The sequence below is a fragment of the Choloepus didactylus genome, chromosome 27, assembly GCF_015220235.1.
Source record: "Choloepus didactylus isolate mChoDid1 chromosome 27, mChoDid1.pri, whole genome shotgun sequence".
Classification (NCBI taxonomy): domain Eukaryota; kingdom Metazoa; phylum Chordata; class Mammalia; order Pilosa; family Megalonychidae; genus Choloepus; species Choloepus didactylus.
Genome location: NC_051333.1, coordinates 10,866,834 through 10,885,183, shown reverse-complemented (window position 1 = coordinate 10,885,183; position 18,350 = coordinate 10,866,834). Strand labels below are relative to the sequence as shown.

The 18,350-nt window shown below is 51.8% G+C and overlaps 1 protein-coding gene across 4 annotated transcripts in view; it reads right to left on the bottom strand.

The window, feature by feature from the left end:
• Positions 1-4,048: 4,048 nt before the first annotated feature.
• Positions 4,049-18,350, bottom strand: part of PPP1R13L (protein phosphatase 1 regulatory subunit 13 like) — a 15,850-nt gene continuing 1,548 nt past the window's right edge. For 2 of the 4 annotated variants that reach the window (XM_037819747.1, XM_037819744.1), the window contains exons 2-13: positions 14,204-14,280; positions 13,956-14,098; positions 13,138-13,648; positions 12,951-13,049; positions 12,769-12,860; positions 12,003-12,483; positions 10,409-10,869; positions 7,518-7,649; positions 7,249-7,382; positions 6,989-7,158; positions 5,366-5,565; positions 4,049-4,609 (exon numbers count right to left, since the gene is read on the bottom strand). In XM_037819747.1, coding sequence (XP_037675675.1) covers positions 4,571-4,609; positions 5,366-5,565; positions 6,989-7,158; positions 7,249-7,382; positions 7,518-7,649; positions 10,409-10,869; positions 12,003-12,483; positions 12,769-12,860; positions 12,951-13,049; positions 13,138-13,648; positions 13,956-14,098; positions 14,204-14,258 — 2,517 coding nt within the window. In that variant the 5' untranslated portion in view covers positions 14,259-14,280 and the 3' untranslated portion in view covers positions 4,049-4,570. Of the gene's footprint in view, positions 4,610-5,365; positions 5,566-6,988; positions 7,159-7,248; positions 7,383-7,517; positions 7,650-10,408; positions 10,870-12,002; positions 12,484-12,768; positions 12,861-12,950; positions 13,050-13,137; positions 13,649-13,955; positions 14,099-14,203; positions 14,322-18,350 lie in introns of all 4 variants that reach the window. The other 2 variants (XM_037819748.1, XM_037819746.1) reach the window with 1 other exon arrangement.

Genomic DNA, 18,350 nt, shown 5'->3' with positions numbered 1-18,350 from the left:
CATCTTGTTACCTATCCCTCTGCTTTCTACTCATCTGCAGCATCCTCTCCCCAGCTTTCGCCTGCCTCACTCCTTCCTTCAGGTCTCAATAAGATGCCCTCTCCTCCAGGAAGCCCTTCCTGACTTCCCTCGGGTTGGCTCGGATACTCTCTTGAGTTTCCCCACCCCAGCCCTGGTTACTTTGTTAAAGTGGGGGTAAAGGGATGAGGACACCTTAGAATCAAGAAAATACTAAAATAGCAAACTTTTATTGAGGACTGTATTTATGTGTACCAAGTAAGGTGTTAAACATCCTGTCACCTCCCTGACATCATCTTCCACTGTTCTCCCCATAACTCACTCCTGGCCACACTGGCCTCCTGGCTCTTCCACGGGAGTTACTTCTGTGCAAAAAATTACCCCAAAACTTAATGGTTTAAAGCAACAGCTTTTGGGAATGTTCTCATATAGGTTTTGGTGGTGAATACCTAACTATGTGATTATACCAGGAGCCATTGATGGTACACTTAGGATGGATTGTATGTTGTATGAATAGAAAAGTTAAAAAAAATAAACAGAAAACTACAAGTGCTGGAGAAGATGTGGAGAAAGAGGCACACTTATTCACCGTGGGGATGTAGAATTGTGCAGCCGCTCTGGAGGGCAGTCTGGCAGTTCCTTAGGAAGCTGAGTATAAAATTGCCATGTGACCTGGCAATCCAGTTATTAGAACTTGGAAGACTGAAAGCAGGGACACACGTAGACATTTGCACACCAATGTTTATGCAGCATTGTTCATGATGGCCGACGGAGGGAGGCAGCCCAAGGGTCCATCAAATGATGAGTGGAAGAGTGAACTGTGGTGGACAAATAATATGGAATATTGTGCAGCTGCAGGAAGGAATGAAGTCAAGATGCATGCAACGATGTGAATGAGCTTTGAGGATATTATATTGAGTGAAATAAGCCAGAAACAAAAGGACAAATATTGTATGGTCTCACTAATACGAACTAACCACAATTTGCAAACTCTGAGGGTTAAATTCAAGAGCATAGTTTATCAGGAGATAGAAAAAGGGCAGAGATTGGGCAATTCTTGATAAGGAGTCCAGAATGTTTCATGAAGTTGATTATAAAGGTTCAGAAATGGGTAGCACAGCACTGTGTGATGGTAACACAATATTGTAAGTGCAGTTAACAAAACTGAGTGTGAGTGTGGCTGAAACAGGAAGATTAGGATAGTGTATGTCACCAGAAGGAAAGATAGAGAATAAAAACTGGGACTCTGTAACTTAGCAAAACCTTGAGTGGATGATGATGGTGGTTAATTGTACAATATAAGAAAGTTTTTACATGAACTAGAATAAATGTATGTCACTATTACAACGTGTTAATAATGGGGTGGCATATGAAAAAAATACAAATAATGCAAACTAAGGTCTATAGTTAACAGTAACATTGAAATTCTTCCATTAATTGTAACAAAGGCTATATACCAAAACTAAATATCAATAATAGGAGGATATAAGGGAGGGGTATGGGATTCTTTTTTTTTGTTTGTTTGTTTCCAGAAGAAATGGGAATGTTCTCATTTGATTGTGGTGGTGAATGCATAAATATGGGATTATATCAGGAGCCATTAATTTTATACTTAGGACAGATGGTATGGTGTATAAATAAAACTGTTAAAAAAAAAAACCAAAATAACAGCTTTTATTATCTCACTGTTTCTGTAGGTCATGTCCCATGTAGAGAGGAGGACAATGAGTTCACCTGCCGAGTTGGCTTAGCTAGAGAGAGAGTGGTCCATTGATTTTTTTTAATTTTTTAAAATTTTTTAAATGCAATTTTATTGAGATATAATCACATAACATACAATCATTCAGTGTACAATCAGTTGTTCACAGTATCGCCATATAGTTGTGCCTTCATCACCACAAACTTAGAACATCTTCATTACTCCAAAAAATAAAACAAAAATTAAAATAAAAAAGAACATCCAAAACATCCCATTCTCCTCCTCCCCTCATTGTTCATTTATGTTTTTTAATACAGTTTCATTGAGACATAGTCACACACGCTACAGTCATCCACAGTGCACAATCATTCACAGCATCATCATACATGTGTGTGTTCATCACCAGAATCAATTTTTGAACTTTTTCCTTTCTCCAAAATAAAAATAAGAGCAAAAAAGAACACCAATGCATAAACACTGGTGTGCAAATGTCTACTCGTGTCCCTGCTTTCAGTCTTCCAAGTTCTATTTTCATCCATCCTAAGTATAAAATTAATTCCATCCCCTCCATCCCCCCTATTCTTCATCTAATTTTTGTCTCCATTTTTCCACTCATCTATCCAAACACTGGATAAGGGGAGTGCAAGCCACAAGATTTTCACAGTCACACTGTGCAAGCTGCATAGTTATATAATTGTCTTCAGGAATCAAGGTCACTAGGTTGCAGTTTGACAGTTTCAGGGATTTCCTTCTGGCCATTCCAACACACTAAAGACTAAAAGGTGATATCTATATAGCGCATAAGACTACCCTTCAGAGTGACCTCTCGACTCTATTTGAAATCTCTCAGCCACTGGAACCTTATTTTGTTTCATCTCTCTTCCCCCTTTTGGTCAAGAAGATCCTCTTAATCCCACAGCGCTGAGTCCAGGCTCATCTCCAGGAGTCATTTCCTGCATTGCCAGGGAGATTCACACCCCTGGGAGTCACGTCACAGATAACGGAGAGGACAGTGAGTTCACCTGCCCAGTGGGCTTAGCTAGAGAGAGTGGCCCATTGATTTTTCACAAGGGATCCAAGTCCATTAAATGGGGAAAGAATTGTCTCTTCAACAAATAGTGCTGGGACAACTGGAAAACCACATGTGAAAGAATGAATTTGGATCCCTATCTCTCACCATATATAAAAATTAACTCAAATTGGATTAATATCCTAAATACTGGAACTGATTTTATAAAACTCTTACAAGAAAACATGTGGAAATATCTTCAGGACCTTGTAGTAAGCAATGTATTTTTTTTATTTTACAACAAAAGCAAAAGCAACCAAAAAAAAATATATATATAAATTGGACTTCATTGAAGTTCAAACCATTTGTGCAGCAAAGTATATTATCAAGAAAGTGTCAAGACCACCTACAGATGGGAGAAAATATTTGTGAACCATATATCTGATAAGCATTTAATATTCAGAATTTATAAAGAACTCCTACCAACTCAACAACAAAAAGACAAACAACCCAATTTAAAAATGGGCCAAGGAATTGAATAGACCCTTCTCCAAAGAAGATTTGAAAAGATGTGGATTTGAAAAGATGCTCAACATCATTAGCCATTAAAAAAACACAAATTAGAACTACAATGAGATGCCACTTCATACCAAGATGGCTATTACTAAACAGACTGAAAATAAGTGTTGGTGTGGATGCAGAGATATAGGAACCCTTGTACACTGTTGGTGGGAATGTGAAATGGTGCAGCCACTAAGGAAAATGGTTTGGTGGTTCCTCATAAAGTTAAACATAGAGTTGCCATATGACCCAGCAATTCTATTCCTAGGTTTATACCCAAGAGAACTGAAAGCAGGGACTCAGAGAGATAGTTGAACACGAATGTCCATCAATGGATGAACGGATAAATAATATGTGGTGTATCCATACAATGCAATGTTATTCAGCTGAAAAAAAGCAAAGCACTGGCACATGCTACAACATGGATGAACTGTGAAGACATCATGTTGAGAGATGTAGGCTGGACACAAGGGCCAAGTATGATTTCTCTTATGTGAAATACTTGGAAGAAGCAGATTCACGGAGACCAAAAGCAGAATGGTGGTTGGGAGGGGAAAATGGGGAGTTATTGCTAAATGAGTAAGAGTTTTGGTTCGGGATGATGAGACCAGTTGGAGATGGATATTGGTGAAAGTTACACAGTATTGTCAGTGTTGTTACTGTCAAAGATTGAAATGATTTTTATGTTGTGTGTACTTTATCACAATTAAAAATAAATATGTTTTAAAATGGGGGAAAAAAAAGAGAGAAGGGAGCCAATATCTGTGCAAGCTACCTTTATTTATAAAGAAAAATGTCGCCATTTTGATAGAAACATAAAACCAGTGTGGTGTGAAGGCACTTAGGTGGGGAGAGTGGGGCAGTCACCCTAGGGGAGATCCATGCACCCTCACCTGGTCCCCAAGGCTGCTAGGAGAGATGGGGTCTGAGGCGACTTTCAGGGAAATAGAGTGGAGGTGACACATCCCAGGCTCAGCTGGAATCGCGGGTTGGCTTGCTTTGGGGAAGGGGATGGCAGGAAGGGTGGGAGGCATTTTAGACGGGGCCTGATTTGGCAAACAGGGGTCTCCTGCCCCAGAATGACCTCCAGCTCCACCCCTGACCTCCGGCAGCTAAGGCAGCTTTCCTAAAACTTAAGGCTGGGGTTCTCTCTCAGAGAACTGATAGCCAGGACCCCGCTTCTGCTGGGCTGCGGGTGCAGGGAGATGCAGCAGACACCAGTAGGCCAGAGAGAAGACAGAGCCGCTTCCTCCTGTCTCCCTTGGAAAGGTCCTTCCCTCCTGCTACACCTTATTCCTCTGAGGCTTCACCCTGGGGAAGAGCTGGGAAGACAGGATCTTGAGACAGACACAAGGACACCGGGAGTTCCCCTGCCTCAACTGGCTCCAACTTTAATGGAATTGCCTAATTCCACTCCCAATGCCAGACCCCAAATGCATGCATGGACTTCATCTCCCCACCTCTTCCTGATGTCTGCTCAGCCTCTCCCAAACACAGCGGAACCCCCAAGCCCTGCCAGCCTTCCCATCAGCAGCCCAGATGAAGCCATGGAATATTCTAAGTCACCGTCTCCTGAACGCAGGGCTATTTGGGCTCCATCTCCACCCACCCCCAAATTAAAAGAATCTTCTCTCCCAGGAATATACTGGAATCTTCCCACTCTCCCTCTCCCCAATCCTAGTAGAATCTTCCTCAATTCTACCACGGTTTTAACAGCAGATTCTTCCTCGCCCCTGCCCAATGCAGTATGAGGAAAGCTTCTTCACGACTGCGTCTGTAATAATCAACTCTTTAACTTTTCCGTGGCTAAAACAGATCTTTCGCCACGATCAGGGATGCTAATGGGCTCTTCCCCGCCTCCTCCGCGAACCGCACGCGACTCTCCCTCACCTGCCCACTCCTGGGTCTTTCCTCCCCTCCCCACCAGCAATCACCGGCTCTCCTGAATCTCCCCGTCCCTATCAAGGACTGTTAACCTCTAGCTCCTTTTTTCCCTCTGGGACCATTCCCTGCCCCAAACGGCCTTCCGGAGCCCCCCACCCCGGGTCTGGTCCCCGCCCTCCCGCCTCCGGGCTCACCCCGAAGTAGTTCCGAGGCACGTAGCCCTCCTGGCCGTGCAGCGCCGCCCACCACCAGTCGGTCTCCTCCGGGCCGTCCCTCCGCAGCACGGTGACCGACTCGCCCTCGCGGAAGGACAGCTCGTCTCCGAACTCGGCGCTGTAGTCCCAGAGGGCGTACACTGTCCCGCTGTGCATCAGCCCCATGCTCTGCTCCACGTCTGAAAACAGGCCCGGCACCGGCCGTGAGAGCCCGGCCCAGGGGCCACGGACACCCGGCGAGCGCCCGGCGACGCTGCGTCCGCCCCGTCTGGGGGATGAGCCACCTACAAAGTTGCGTGTGCCCCTGGCCAGGGAGCCAGAGCGGGCGTCAAACTCTGGGTCAGGAAGTCTCTAGCAGGCGAGAACATTGGGGTGCATCAAGCTAAGGCACCCCCACCCCCCCAGGCAGGATCAGTGGCCTCCATTCCCCTCCGCCTCCCCGGCTGAAGCGGTACAGTCCGCATTAGAGGATTCAACCCCTTCTTCAGGTGGTACAGCCCACCCTAAAACTTCCCACCTTAGGTGGTCCCCTGGGGCCCCCTTTCCAGATGGTGCAGCCGAAGTCTCTAAAGAAGCTGTAGTTTCTTCTCCAAGTGGGACAGCCCAACCACACAAGTGGTGCAGCCTCCATTTAGGATTTAGTCCCCACTACTACACCCCCGTTAAGTGGTTCTGTCCACCGTTTCTAATTTCAACCCTGCCCCCCGTGTCATCCAATCTCTACTTCATTCTCACAAAACTCCCCATGTCCCAGGCAGGTGGAACAGCCCAATTTCCACACCTCACAGGCTCAGCCCACCTGGGACAAAGGTAAAATGGCCCAGTCTCCCAGTCCAGAGGTTACAGCCCTCACCCCCTTCAGGATGGTCTACCTTCCACCTGGCTGGTACAGCCCTGTCTGCCCCTGCTCACCTACAAGGCAGCGTTAGAGCCCCAGGCCTCCCGCCCACTTTCTGCCACAGGTGGCAATGTCTGCGTGCAGCCCCTCTAGGCTCATCTCACAAACAATGCCACGTGTCCTGCTCCCAGATCCTACAGCCTGCCTCACTCCAACTTTCCATGAAGTCCCTATATCACCACCCTCCCTATGGTAAACTTGCCCTTCTTATGCATCACCACCCCATTAAAGCCCCTGCCATCAGGGGACCAGTTGATGTAGCCTGCACCCTGGAGATAAATCGTACAGCCTCCCGTTCTCCCTACAAGTGGCAAGGTCCCCCACCTCCCGACAAGTGACACAATCTCTTCCCCGGTAGCCATGGTCTGCTCACCTGCCAGGTGTGTGGGACTGTCTCTCCCACGGGTGGCGGAACCCACCTGCCAGCTCTAGTTGGTACGTCCAACGCCCCACCCGTGCAGGCGACAAAACACGTGAGCGGTACTATTTCCACGACCACTCTCCTCCCTCTCCTTCCGGCAGGTGGGACAATACGGGTTTCCCTCCCCCGCCCACACCTTCCACGTAGTTGGTCCCGCCCTCAAGTCCCCCTCTCCAATCCTTCTCAGGTGGCAATCTGCCGCCCCGATCCGCTCCTCCCCACCTGCGAGGTGGGCCACCCAGTTTCCACGCTCCCTTCCCCCAGGCGTGGCCCAGCCTCGCACCTGCCAGGTAGGTGGCGCAGTCGGTGTAGCCCTCGCGGTAGGGGTCGCACTTCTCGATGGCGGTGGCCGCCGTCACCTGAGCGTGGTGGCGAAGATTGCAGCGCCCGTGCTGCACCAGCGCGGTGCAGATGGCCGTATCGTTGCACGACGCCGCGCAGTGCAACGGGGTCCTGGACGCGGGAGGCAGCAGTGAGAGGCCCCGCCCGCCGCGCCCTCCCGGCCCCGGGGCCACCCGCGCAGCGCAGGCAGGCAGGGCTCACCAGCCGTGGCTGTCGGGGGAGTTGACGTTGGCGCCCGCGGCGATGAGGAAGTCCACGATGGGGTAGTTGGCGCCGCAGATGGCGTTGTGCAGCGCCGTGATGCCCTCCTCGTTAGGCTGGCTCGGGTCGTTCATCTGGACGGCAAGTGTGAGACCCGATGCGTGTGTGTTGGGGGTGGGAAGTGCGGATATGGCTCAGTCCTGCGGCTGCCATCCCGCCCTCGTCCCCCACCCCCCAACCATCCCAGGCCGGCCCCCCGGAGCACTCACCTCCTTCACCGCCTGCTGCACCACGTCCAGCTCCCCGGTGAGCGCGGCGTCCAGCAGCAGCACCAGCGGGTTGAGGCGCGCACGGCGGGCCTTGCGCGGGGAGCCCAGCTTCCGCAGCACCGAGCGCATCTCCTGGGGGACAGGGCGGGGCGTGGCCGGCGGCTTAAGGGGAGTTGTTGGTAAACCCATTCCCCAGAGGGGAAAAACAGAGACCCAGGGACTGGGAGGCAAGCTCCCCAGATCACCCAGCTAGGCAGAGGCAGGGCCCGGAGAGGTCCAGAGGCTGAGCCCCAAATTCTCTTACATCCCCTCGGGTTTCCTACAACAATCGGGAAATCCGTGGATTTTGGAATCTTGGGCTCTGAGACCTGAGAGGAAGCTGGAGGCCATTAACTTGATGGCAAAGCTAAGATTGTGGAAGCCAGTTATTCTGTTCACACACGGTCTCATTTCTTTTATAAATAATAAATTATATAAAACCCATGTGACAAAAAGTTACAAGTGTTAATTCCAGATATCTGGAGGAAGGGTATTTATCATATTATTCTTGTGTTTTCTTATTTTTAATTTCAAATGTCCTCTTACAAGATTGATTTATTCTGAGAATGTAGAGTTTTCGGTTCTCTGATCTTCACTGTCTCCAGAATTTCAATGATTTCAAGACTGAAATTCAGAGATTCCAACAGCCATTGATTCCAAGATTCTCTTTCATGCTCAGTTATTTCAAGTTTCTAATAGGTTATGATTCTAGAAAATTCCAAGTTGTGCCAGAGCTAACATCTTGAGACTGACTGAGAACTTTAATATTTACAGCAAGAGTTTCATTCCAAAAGATTGGCAGGAAATATCCTAAATATTAACCATGGTTTTCTCTGAGCACTGTGATTTTGTCCTCTTCATGCTACTTTTATCTATTTCCCTGCAGTTTTCTATGATGTCTGTATTCCTTTATAGTGAAAAATTAAAAAAGTAATTCTGTATTATACCACATTAGTGCACTAATCTATGATTTATTACTCAAATGATAAGATTCTGTAATTTCCAGGTTTGATGACTTCAGAGAGTCAGTAGTAACTACAGTGTGTGATACTAACTTTATAATTCTGAGATTCTGTTATTCAAGCTTTTGGTGCTCTAGGATTCTGAAATTTCACTGTTCTGAGATTGAGATGCCAGGATTTAATTCTTGAATTCTGTGATTTTCCAACTTTCTCTGTGGTCAGGACTTTGCGATTCCGCAGTGGAACAACGCTACCATTTCAAATGTCGCCATTCGTCCATTCTTGATTTCAAGATCCTGACTCTCAACATGAGTTGGCTCCACCCTTAGCAAGGCCCAAGAGGGAACAGACATTTTGGGGTGTCCACATGGCCCCCACTTCTTCTCTGGGATTTGTTCCCGTCCCTCTGCCCACCCACACTTGGATCAGGTATTCAGGATTGGATTGTTTTTCGTGACTAGACCCCCCAACCCCTCTAGCCAAGATGCAGGGACTAAACCAAGTCGGCAGGAGACCATCCACCAGCTGTAAATCAAATGATAACAACAATAATAGTAAACAGTCATTTTATGCACTATTCTCAGCACTAAATTAATATATTAGTTATATTAATGTATTAATATTAATGTATCTAATATATTTAATCAATTAATATAATATGTATTATTGATATAATAAATCATATATATTATATATCACATATATAATATAATTATATAAAATATATTACATTATAACAATATAATTATTAATAATATTATTAACTTTATATTATAATAAGATAAAATTGTAATATAATGTGGTAATATAATATATATATAATGTATCAATTATCAATTATATCAATTAATATAATATATACTATTGATATAATATATTAATATTATATGTTACATCAATTAATATTTAATTAATTAATATATTTAATCCTCACAATTATTGGTGTCATCATCCCCATTTTACAGATGAGGAAACTGAGGCCCAGAGGGGCTAAGTGTCTTGTCCCAGGTTGCACAGCTAAGTGGTATGGAGCTGGGATTCAAACCCAGGCAGCCCAGCTCTGCAGCTGGGGCATTTACCCACGACACCCACAGCCTCAGAGGCCAAAGACTCGCTCTTGAAAATGTGCATGCAAGAGGCCCAGCGTGGAGTCAGAGGACAGCTCAGGCTTGAACTCAGAAGCTGTGTTGAGTCAGGGCTGGGTGGGCTGTTTTCAGCCACGGGTTAGCTGAGGTGCAACGGAAGAGAGCGGATTCACAGCAGAGGCAGACGCAAGAGGTCTGGTTTCCAGAGAGAGAGAAATGGCGATTGCCTCGGTTCAGACAGCTTCTCCAGGTCCCAAACAAACCCACCATCATGCCAAGATTCGGTCATTTCCAGGTTGGGAGACTCTGAGATTCCTGAAGGGTTGCTCCCCACCCCAACCCCAGGGGTTAAGGGGTTGGGGGAGAGGGTTATTAGAGAGAAGGAGCACGGTCTCCTTGTAGCCATAACTCCTTGATGTCCCTCCAGAAACTTCTCCTGAACACAGGCACACCTAGATTAAAGACTATTTCCAGCATCCTTGCAGGTAAGTTCCTGGCTAGAGGGATGGGGCAGAAGTGATGTGTGCGATTTCTAGGTTCCACCCTAAAAGGGAAGGGCTACCTTTCCCCTCTTCCCCCTTCCTGGTTGGAAGGCAGACTTGGTGGCTACCATCCCAGTAGATGAAGCTTGGGACCAAATTCCAAAGAACCAACTACCAGCCCTGGTCTGCTAACATCTGAACTGTTAAAATAGAAATAACCTCTGATCTCATCTAAGCCACTGTATTTTGGGGGCTCTTTGTTACAGCAGCTGCTGAATCCATATATTAACTAATATACCCCAGTTTCCTCCTGCAGTACTCACCATGTTCTGTGGCTGCTCTGGCGGGCTGCTCTGTGGTGGGGCTGGGGGTGGTACGGGAGCTGGTGGGGCTGGGGCAGGGGGCCCTGCCCTGGCCTCAGACCCCTCGGTGATAGAGGACAGCTCAGGCTCAGAAGTCCCGGGCCCTGGCCCACCATGGCGATGGAAGAGGCGGCTGATGATCTGCTGATACTGCTTCTTGTGGGTGGGGGGCAGGGCCACAGCTGGGCTCTGCTCCATGGAGCCCCTGCGTTTGAGGGGCCGTGGAATCTCCGCCAGCACCCGGGCCACCTCCTCCAGCTCGGGCACTGACTGTGCCTCAGGTGGCAGCGCTGGCTGCAGCCGCGTGGGGCTGAGGGGCCGGGTTACGGCACCTTCATCTGCATCTCCACCCTCCAGCCCTGGTGTCAGCAGCCCCTCCAGCTCTGGCTCTTGCTCCAGCTCGGCAGGGGGTTTGGGGGCACCTAGCAGGAACAAAAGGCCCATAAGAGGAGGGGACCCCAGGGGACCCCAAGACTCCTTCCTCACTACTTCCAGGACCTGTACCCCACACCTGACTTGCTGTGTGACCTCATAGCAGTTTCTTGCCGTCTCTGAGCTATGCTTTTCCTGGACTGTGAATAATATAAAATGACAACACTTGCTATTTATTGAGTACTTAGCACATGCCTGGTGCTTTACAAGCCTGTCCTACTGAATCTCGTGAGGCAGATACTGCCATCATATCCACATTATGGAAAGGGAAACTGAGGCTCAGAGAGGGCAAGTCATTGGCCCAAAGTTGGGATTTGAGCTCAAGCCCATCTGTCTCCAGAATCAGAATCTATGTTTCTGCCAGCCATGATGGTCTTACTTTCTAGAATTTCCTCTCCTAGCATCTCTATCTCCCAGAGAAACCTCCTGCTGGGGCTGGAATTCTGGCCCTTGATGGTCACTCCTCTCTGTCTCATTCCCTCCTAGTAGTGTTTTGAAAGCAGGTGGAAATAATAACAATCACTCTGTCGTTGAATCCCCATCACAATCCTATAAGATAGATATTATTAATCCCTTTTCACAGCTGAGAAAACTGAGGCTCAGAGATTTAAGTAATTTATCCTGAGTCACACAGCAAGTCAGTAGTGGAGAGGGGCTCAAATCCACTCTGCTTAACTCCAGGCCCTGTACTTGTAAACCCCATTGATCTTGCACAAAAAATAGTAATATTATTATAACTATTATGACAGCTATGGAGGGCTTATATATGTGTCAGGCCCTGTTTGAAGGCCTTTGCATGGATTAAGTCATCTAATTTGATATTCCAATAAGGTAGGTTCTATCATTATTCCCCCTTCTATGCTCAAGGAAACAGCCCCAGAGAGGTTAAGTGACATGCCCAAGGTCACACAGCATGGAATCAGGCAGTCTGGCTCCAGGGACTACATTTAATCACCGTGCTATTTCCAGCTCCTGAGCAAGTTGTCAAACGCATCTGACCTAGCTCTCTCTGCAGGGATGGTACCTGGAAACAGTTTGACCTTGATGGCTTGCCCTCTGGACTGGTCCCTGGCCATTTGTCCTCCCATCACCCCATCCTCTGGGGCCCCCACTGCTGACTTACCTTCATTCATAGGCGGCCAGGTCTGTTGGGGGGTTTGGGGAGCAGGGGCAGGGGCTGGGGGTTGAGGCTGGGACAGAGGCTGGAACTGTGGTTGTGCCTGGGGCTGGGGTTGGGGCTGGGGCTGAGGGGGTAGCTGGGGTTGGGGGGCTGGCTGAGGCTGGGGGGGCAGCTTAGGAGGGGGCATGCGGGTGAAGATGGGGGAGCCAGGGAGCATAGCCCTGCTGGCCCCATGCTCCCAGAAGGCATTCTGGAGCTTGAATATCATGCTGAGGGGGATGGGGCGCTGGCGGGGGGCACTGCGGGGCTGGGGGCTGGCAGGGGGCATTGGGATGCGGCTGATAGGCTGCCAGTTGCGGGGCAAAGTGCCCGCCGGCCCCGCGGAGCCCTGTGAGCGGCGGTAGCTGCCCACATCTGAACGCCTGTCGTTGGCCAGAGGGGAGACCTTGTAGTTGCGGGGCAGGGTGGCGCTGGTGAGATTGTCCTGAGGGAGAGAAGGAGGGAGGGGAGAAGGGAGAAAGGGCTCAGGTGGGAGGAACGTGGGAATAAGGGAAGGAGGAGGGAGGTAAGGGCAAATGGTAAGAAGGGAGATGACTTGAGGGAAACCAGAGAGAGTGAGGGCCAGAAAAGAGGATCGGGGAGCGTATGGAAATCCAGGACCAAGGAAGAGTGTGGGGCAGCAGAAGACTGGCCGTGATGCCCCCCTCCTCGCCCTCCCCACCCCCCACCTCTGCCAGCCTCCCAACGCCCAGCTTCTCAGGCCCCTCACCTTGCCGGTGGCTCCCAGCCCATCCAGGCTGCTCTCTCTCCAGGGCAACAGCTGCAGGCCCGGCGAGACAGGCCGCGCGAAGACGTCCAGGCCTGCGAGGCGGGATCGTTAGGGTTTGGGGGACACCTCTGCTCGGGCTTCCTCGCCCCATCTCCCGCCGCCGCGGGCCTCCCATAGCTCACGTTCATAGCTCGCTGTCTGCGAAGACTTCTTCTCGTAGGCCACGTCCAGGTCAGACTCGTTCCAGGCTTTGGGGGGCCGCCGGCGTAACGTCAAGTCGTCTGGGAGCGAGGTTCCCAGTGAGGAGGTGGGGGGCGGGGTAGGCTGGGGAGGCCCCGCTCCCACCCCGGGCCGGACCAGCGCACTCACCTTGTGCTCGCAGAGGCGGCGCGAAGGCGCTGCCGCCGGCGCCCATTAGGGGGCCCCCAAAGGCAGCTGGTGCATCGTAGGCAGCAGCCGAGGGGCGCGGCGAGGGTCCGCGCTCCGGGAAGAAGGCCTGGGGCCCCTCGGCCAGCGGGCTGCCACGTGGGGAGCCGGCGCGACCCAGGAAATCGAAGGGCGTGGGGGGACCCTGTTGGCGGAGCGGGCCCGATCCCGGCCGCGGGGAGGGGGCACGGCCCAGGGGGCTGCCCGCGCCATCGAAGGCGCGGGACCGGGGCGAGGGTGCGCGGTCCAGGCTGCCGTAGGCATCTGGCTGCAGGTAGAGCGGTGTGCGCGGCGAGGACGGCCGACCCTTGGGGGACAGCGGGCTGTAGGGGAACAGGGCCGGGGCGCTCTCGGAGCGTCCGAACGCGGTGTCTGCGCTGTCGGTGGCCGTCTTCCGTGGGGACCCACGACTGCCCAAGGACTCAGGGACTGGGCTGGAGCTGTATCGGGGCAGCTGTGGGGAGGCAGGACCATTGAGGGGTAAAAAGTGACACAGGCCGGTAGAGGGTCAAAAGAGGCCATCCTTAGGGAGAGGGCCCTGAAATCAGGTCTGAGGCTAGCCCTTACGATGCCGTTGCGCCACTTAGAAAAAGGCTCCTTTCCTTCTGGGAATCCACTGTCCCCCTCTTTCAAGTGCCCTCGAATAGCCCACAACTTGCACAACCGTTTGGGGCAGTCTTGTCTGAAACTCAGGTGTGGCCTGAGGTGTGGCAAGCAGCTGCCTTCGGGGGCAGGGTGGGGACCAGGGCGAGCAGGCTCACCCTAGAGGGCGCTCCGGCCTGCGGGCCAGGAGGTGCCGGCGAGTCCGACCACAGCGACTCCAGCTGCTTGGTCAGTTCATCCACCTTGGCCGCCGCCGTGTCCAGCTCCATCTGCTTCAGGTCCATGTGCTTCATGGCCAGAGCTGAGCCGGAGGGAGTGGCGGTAGGGGCGGGGCCTTCTGGAAGAGCCCCGCCCCTGCCCCACGCGGGCCCCGCCCCGGAAGGCCCCCGCCCCCTCCCCCGCTCACACTGGAAATTCAGGTCCAGAAGGTCCCGCGCTCTCTGGAATGCCTCGCTGTCCATGGTGCCGGCCTGAGCGGGACGCCTGCGGGAGGAGGAGCCTTTCAGACGCCGCCCGCAGAGAATCTGGGACAGTGAAGAGTAGGACTTATCTGATGGAGAGGCCAGCGCCTTTAGGCTTCTAGTTCCTTCCACTGGAAGCACCATGCCCCTCCACATCGCCGGCTGGGAAATGCCAACTCCTTCAAAACCCAGTCCCTACACCACCTAGAAGTCCACACTAGAAGGCTCTGGACTTTTCTCTCTTGACTGAGCTCCTTGTCCATCTCTCTACCGCAGACCTGATAAGACTTGAATGGTTCCTTCACCAGTTATCAGTTGGTCCCCTACTATGTTCCAGGCTTTGCGGTGTATGTAGGATGTGATAATAATCGCTATCAATTACTGAATGCCAGGACTTGTACCAGTTGCTTAGGCTCTAACATAACAAAAACGCCCACCATTCATTGAAAACCCACAACCTCCTGGAATTGTGAGAGGTGCCCAGTACATCATTCAAGGTCAAAACCACCCTAGCAAGCAAGAAAGTGAGGCTTGGCCAGGCTTTTTAAGGTCACCCAGTAAGAAGCTGGCAATACTGGGTTTCACACCCAGATCTTACTTGTAATACGAGGTCAACTCGACCAGACTGGGGGATGGGGGTTCCCAAAGGACAGAGACTGCTCAGCTTCCCCTCCCCCGAGTCCCCACCCAGGGGAGCCCTGGCTCACAATGACGCAGTGTTAGAAGAAACAGAGGTTGGCTAGGGGTGGATGGGTGGCTGTGGTCACCAGTCCAGTAGGAGGGAGCCAAGGCCACCTGGAACCGGTCAGGCCAGCACCATCCCTATGGCAGCTGCCACGCCTGCCAGCTCTGCCCCCCTCTTCTGCACCGACCGACCACTTAGCTTTGGCGGTGCAGGCGTAGGCAGCAGGGCGGGCCAGGGCTTGCTGACACCCGTCTCTGGGAAGCCGCAGGAATAGGCCTGTTGGGGCCGGCGGCTCATCTGGGTGTGTTGGGAGCGTGTGACCTTGGGCGAAGAGTCACCCCCCCTCCTCAGGCCTCAGTTTCCCCCACAGCGAAAGGAGGAGGCAAGCCAGCGATTCTCAGAGGCCCCTTCAATCTCTAAAGAGATCTAGATTCTGGAATTGTAAGAACCATGAGACTAATTAAAATTCTACCTAGCCTAAAACTCTCAGCTTTGAGATTCTCATGTTTGAAAGTTCTGAGTCCAAGAGTCTATCTTTGGAACATTCTGGAATTCTCTGATTTGGCCATCCCTGCTTGCTAAGTCTTCCTGAGCCACGTTCAATTCTAGGATTCCACTGTCCTAACAGTCTAGGTGGTTGAGTGGTACAGTGGGGTGGGTAAGAATCCAAGACATGAAGCCACACTCAGAGGGTCCAAATCTGGCCACACCACTGCCTTTTGCACTTTGGTTTCCTGATCTGTAAAATGGGGACAAATAACAATCCACCTCAGGAGCTTCTTGAGGGTTCATCTGGCCAGAAAGAATTCAGGGTTCTGAGAAATGAGGTCTCAGAAAGCAGCGACTTAACTGGCATCAAAACTCAAGACTTTTAGAACCGCAGAAAGAGATACCCAGAAAGCATTCTAAGTGTCTGTTAAAATATCAAAACGAACAATTTTATGCAACCTCCAATGCCAGCATTCTGATCCCCTGGGCAGTTCTTCTGGAGATTTCATGATCCCGAATTTCTAAGAATCTCAGATTCCATGCCTACACACCCTGGCTCTAAGGAATTGCCCACCCTGGGCGCACCGCGGTTCCGGGAACTGGCGCAGGAAGGGGGCTGGCTGTCGAGGCCGCCAGGGACGCCCTAGAGTCACGGCCGGACCCCGCGCCGGGCAGACCGCGGGGCGCCTGAGCTCAGGCCCCGGGAATGCTTGGCCGGCCCAGGCAGGTGCGCCACCTCTCGCGGCGGGGGAGGGAGCCGGGCGGGGCGCGAGGGAGGGCCGCGGGGGCGACGCGGGCCTCTGCTCTCAGGCCCCAGTCCTCCCCTCCCAGGTTCTCTCCCCGGGGGTCCCCTCCAACACCGGCTCCTGCTCACCCCCTCTCCTCTATCCCTTGCCCGCCTTCTCCAGCCTCCTCCCCTACACCTCAGCCGGGTTCTTTAGGGTTAAGGATCCTGGGGCCTTCCTGGAGGAGTCATCCTCAGCAAAAAAGCAGGTCGAGTATCAGGCTGGGCTGGGAACACCCGGTTGGCATCCCACAGCCCCATGGCAGCAGAAACACCCTGGGAGAGGCCCCACCCTCTCTGGGACTTGGTTTCTCACCTGTGGATGTCTGTGAACCTGGCAAGGGCCTTCCCCTCTCCAAACCTCTACTCGGGGCTAGTTATTTAGCATTTCCGTGCCTCAGTTTCCTCATGTGTATAACTAAGGAATTAATACCTTCCCCCAGGGTTGCGAGGCTGGGGTGACATAATTTAGTAGAATGTTTTGAGCAGTGCACAACATAAAATAAGGCTCACATATACAGGATGGTTAATTGCCCATCTTCCTTGGCTGCTCGTTAAGATAACACAGGGGTTCACACTGAGAGGGCACTTAAGACGCAAAGTAATTTTCCCTCCATAAAGCCCTTCCAACTCTTTCTGAGATTATAAAAGCCCTCAATTTTGCCCCCCGAGTCTCCACTTTTGAGCCCTTGGATCTCAGGGTCCTAAATTCTCCCTGTACCTTCCTGAGTTCCAGCCAGCAATCACCCCAAAAACTCAGGGACAGGGACAGAGAGAGCCCCAGGAGATTCCAGACAGAAGGCAGTAGGAGCCCATGGTGTGGACTGTGCTGGCTCTCTAGCCTCAGTTTCCCCACTGGAGGTGGGGGGGTGTCATTTCCTGGGGTCAGCAAACCTGATCCACAGTGAGACCTGAGGCATTTCCTGAACTTCGCCTCCAAACGAGAACCATCCTGCCTACCTCGTGGAAACTGGCACCAGCCCTGAGCCTGGCACGCTGAAAGCCCTGCCTTGGCAGCCACGGTTATTATTTTTAATTTCATCTCAGGCTGTCACCAACTGCCTTCAAGCCCAGACATTAGGAAGTCCTTCCCCCTCTCATCAGAACCCCTGCCTCCCCCATGATGCACAGATAGGAGTGGAGAGGAGGGGAGACAGGCAGAGGGAGGTGCCGGGCTCTGCCCTCCCCCAGCCTCAAGGACAGACAGACACTTCCAGAATTAGCCTCTGTCCCTCCCACACTACCTCAGGTCAGAGGATGGGGGTGGAGGTGACATTTTTCCCCTCAGGGTCAGGGCAAGGTGCCCCCAGAGAGAGGTTAGTCAGAAAATCTGGTGGGCGTGGATGGAGTCCTATCCCCCAGAGAACTGCAGAGGAAGGTGGACACCAAATCCTGACCACCTCAACTCTGCTGTGACCTCTCTCAGCCTCAGTTTACCCCCTCTTCTCTGTGTAATGCAGAAGTGTCCAGCCAGGCAAGCCTCCCAGAATCCTACGCCTCGTTCTGGAGTCTGCCCTGGATTCTAGAATGCCCTCTGCCAACCCAGATGTCTCCCACCCCCGTGGGGTACAAGGAGGTCCCCCGCTCCCGCCAGGGGGCGCCCTGGGGAAGAGATCCCTCCTCTTGTCAGGCAGGTCTGACACCCCAGTTAATGACATGTTGGGTTTCAGGCAGCGGCACAGAGGTTGGAGAGCTGCCCCGGCCCGGGCCCCCACCCCTGGCCTGGGAAGTGGGGGCAGCGCCAGGGCAGAGCCTCCGGAGGGACCCGGGGTCCTTGTCCTGCTCCATTTCAGGGACCTAGGTTCCATTATCCCCACCCCATCCCTAATTCTGCTCAGAGACCTAGAGGCTCAGCCAAGCCTTCTGGATGGCAGCTGGGCTCGGAGAGTCGCCCACTCCAGAACCCCAGGAGTCCGAGCTTCCCATTTCTGCCTAAGGCTCCGGGATCAGGGACGCCAGTTCTACACAAGAACTCAGACTTCCGAGAGCCGTCTATTACTGAGACTCAGCAGTCCCAGCTCAACATCTCCCCCGGACCAAGGCTTCCGAGACCTCCACTCCAAGAACTTAGGCATCCGAGTCCCTTTTCCTTCCGCCCAGTAAACCAGGCGTTCAAGTTCTCCCTTTCCAGGGA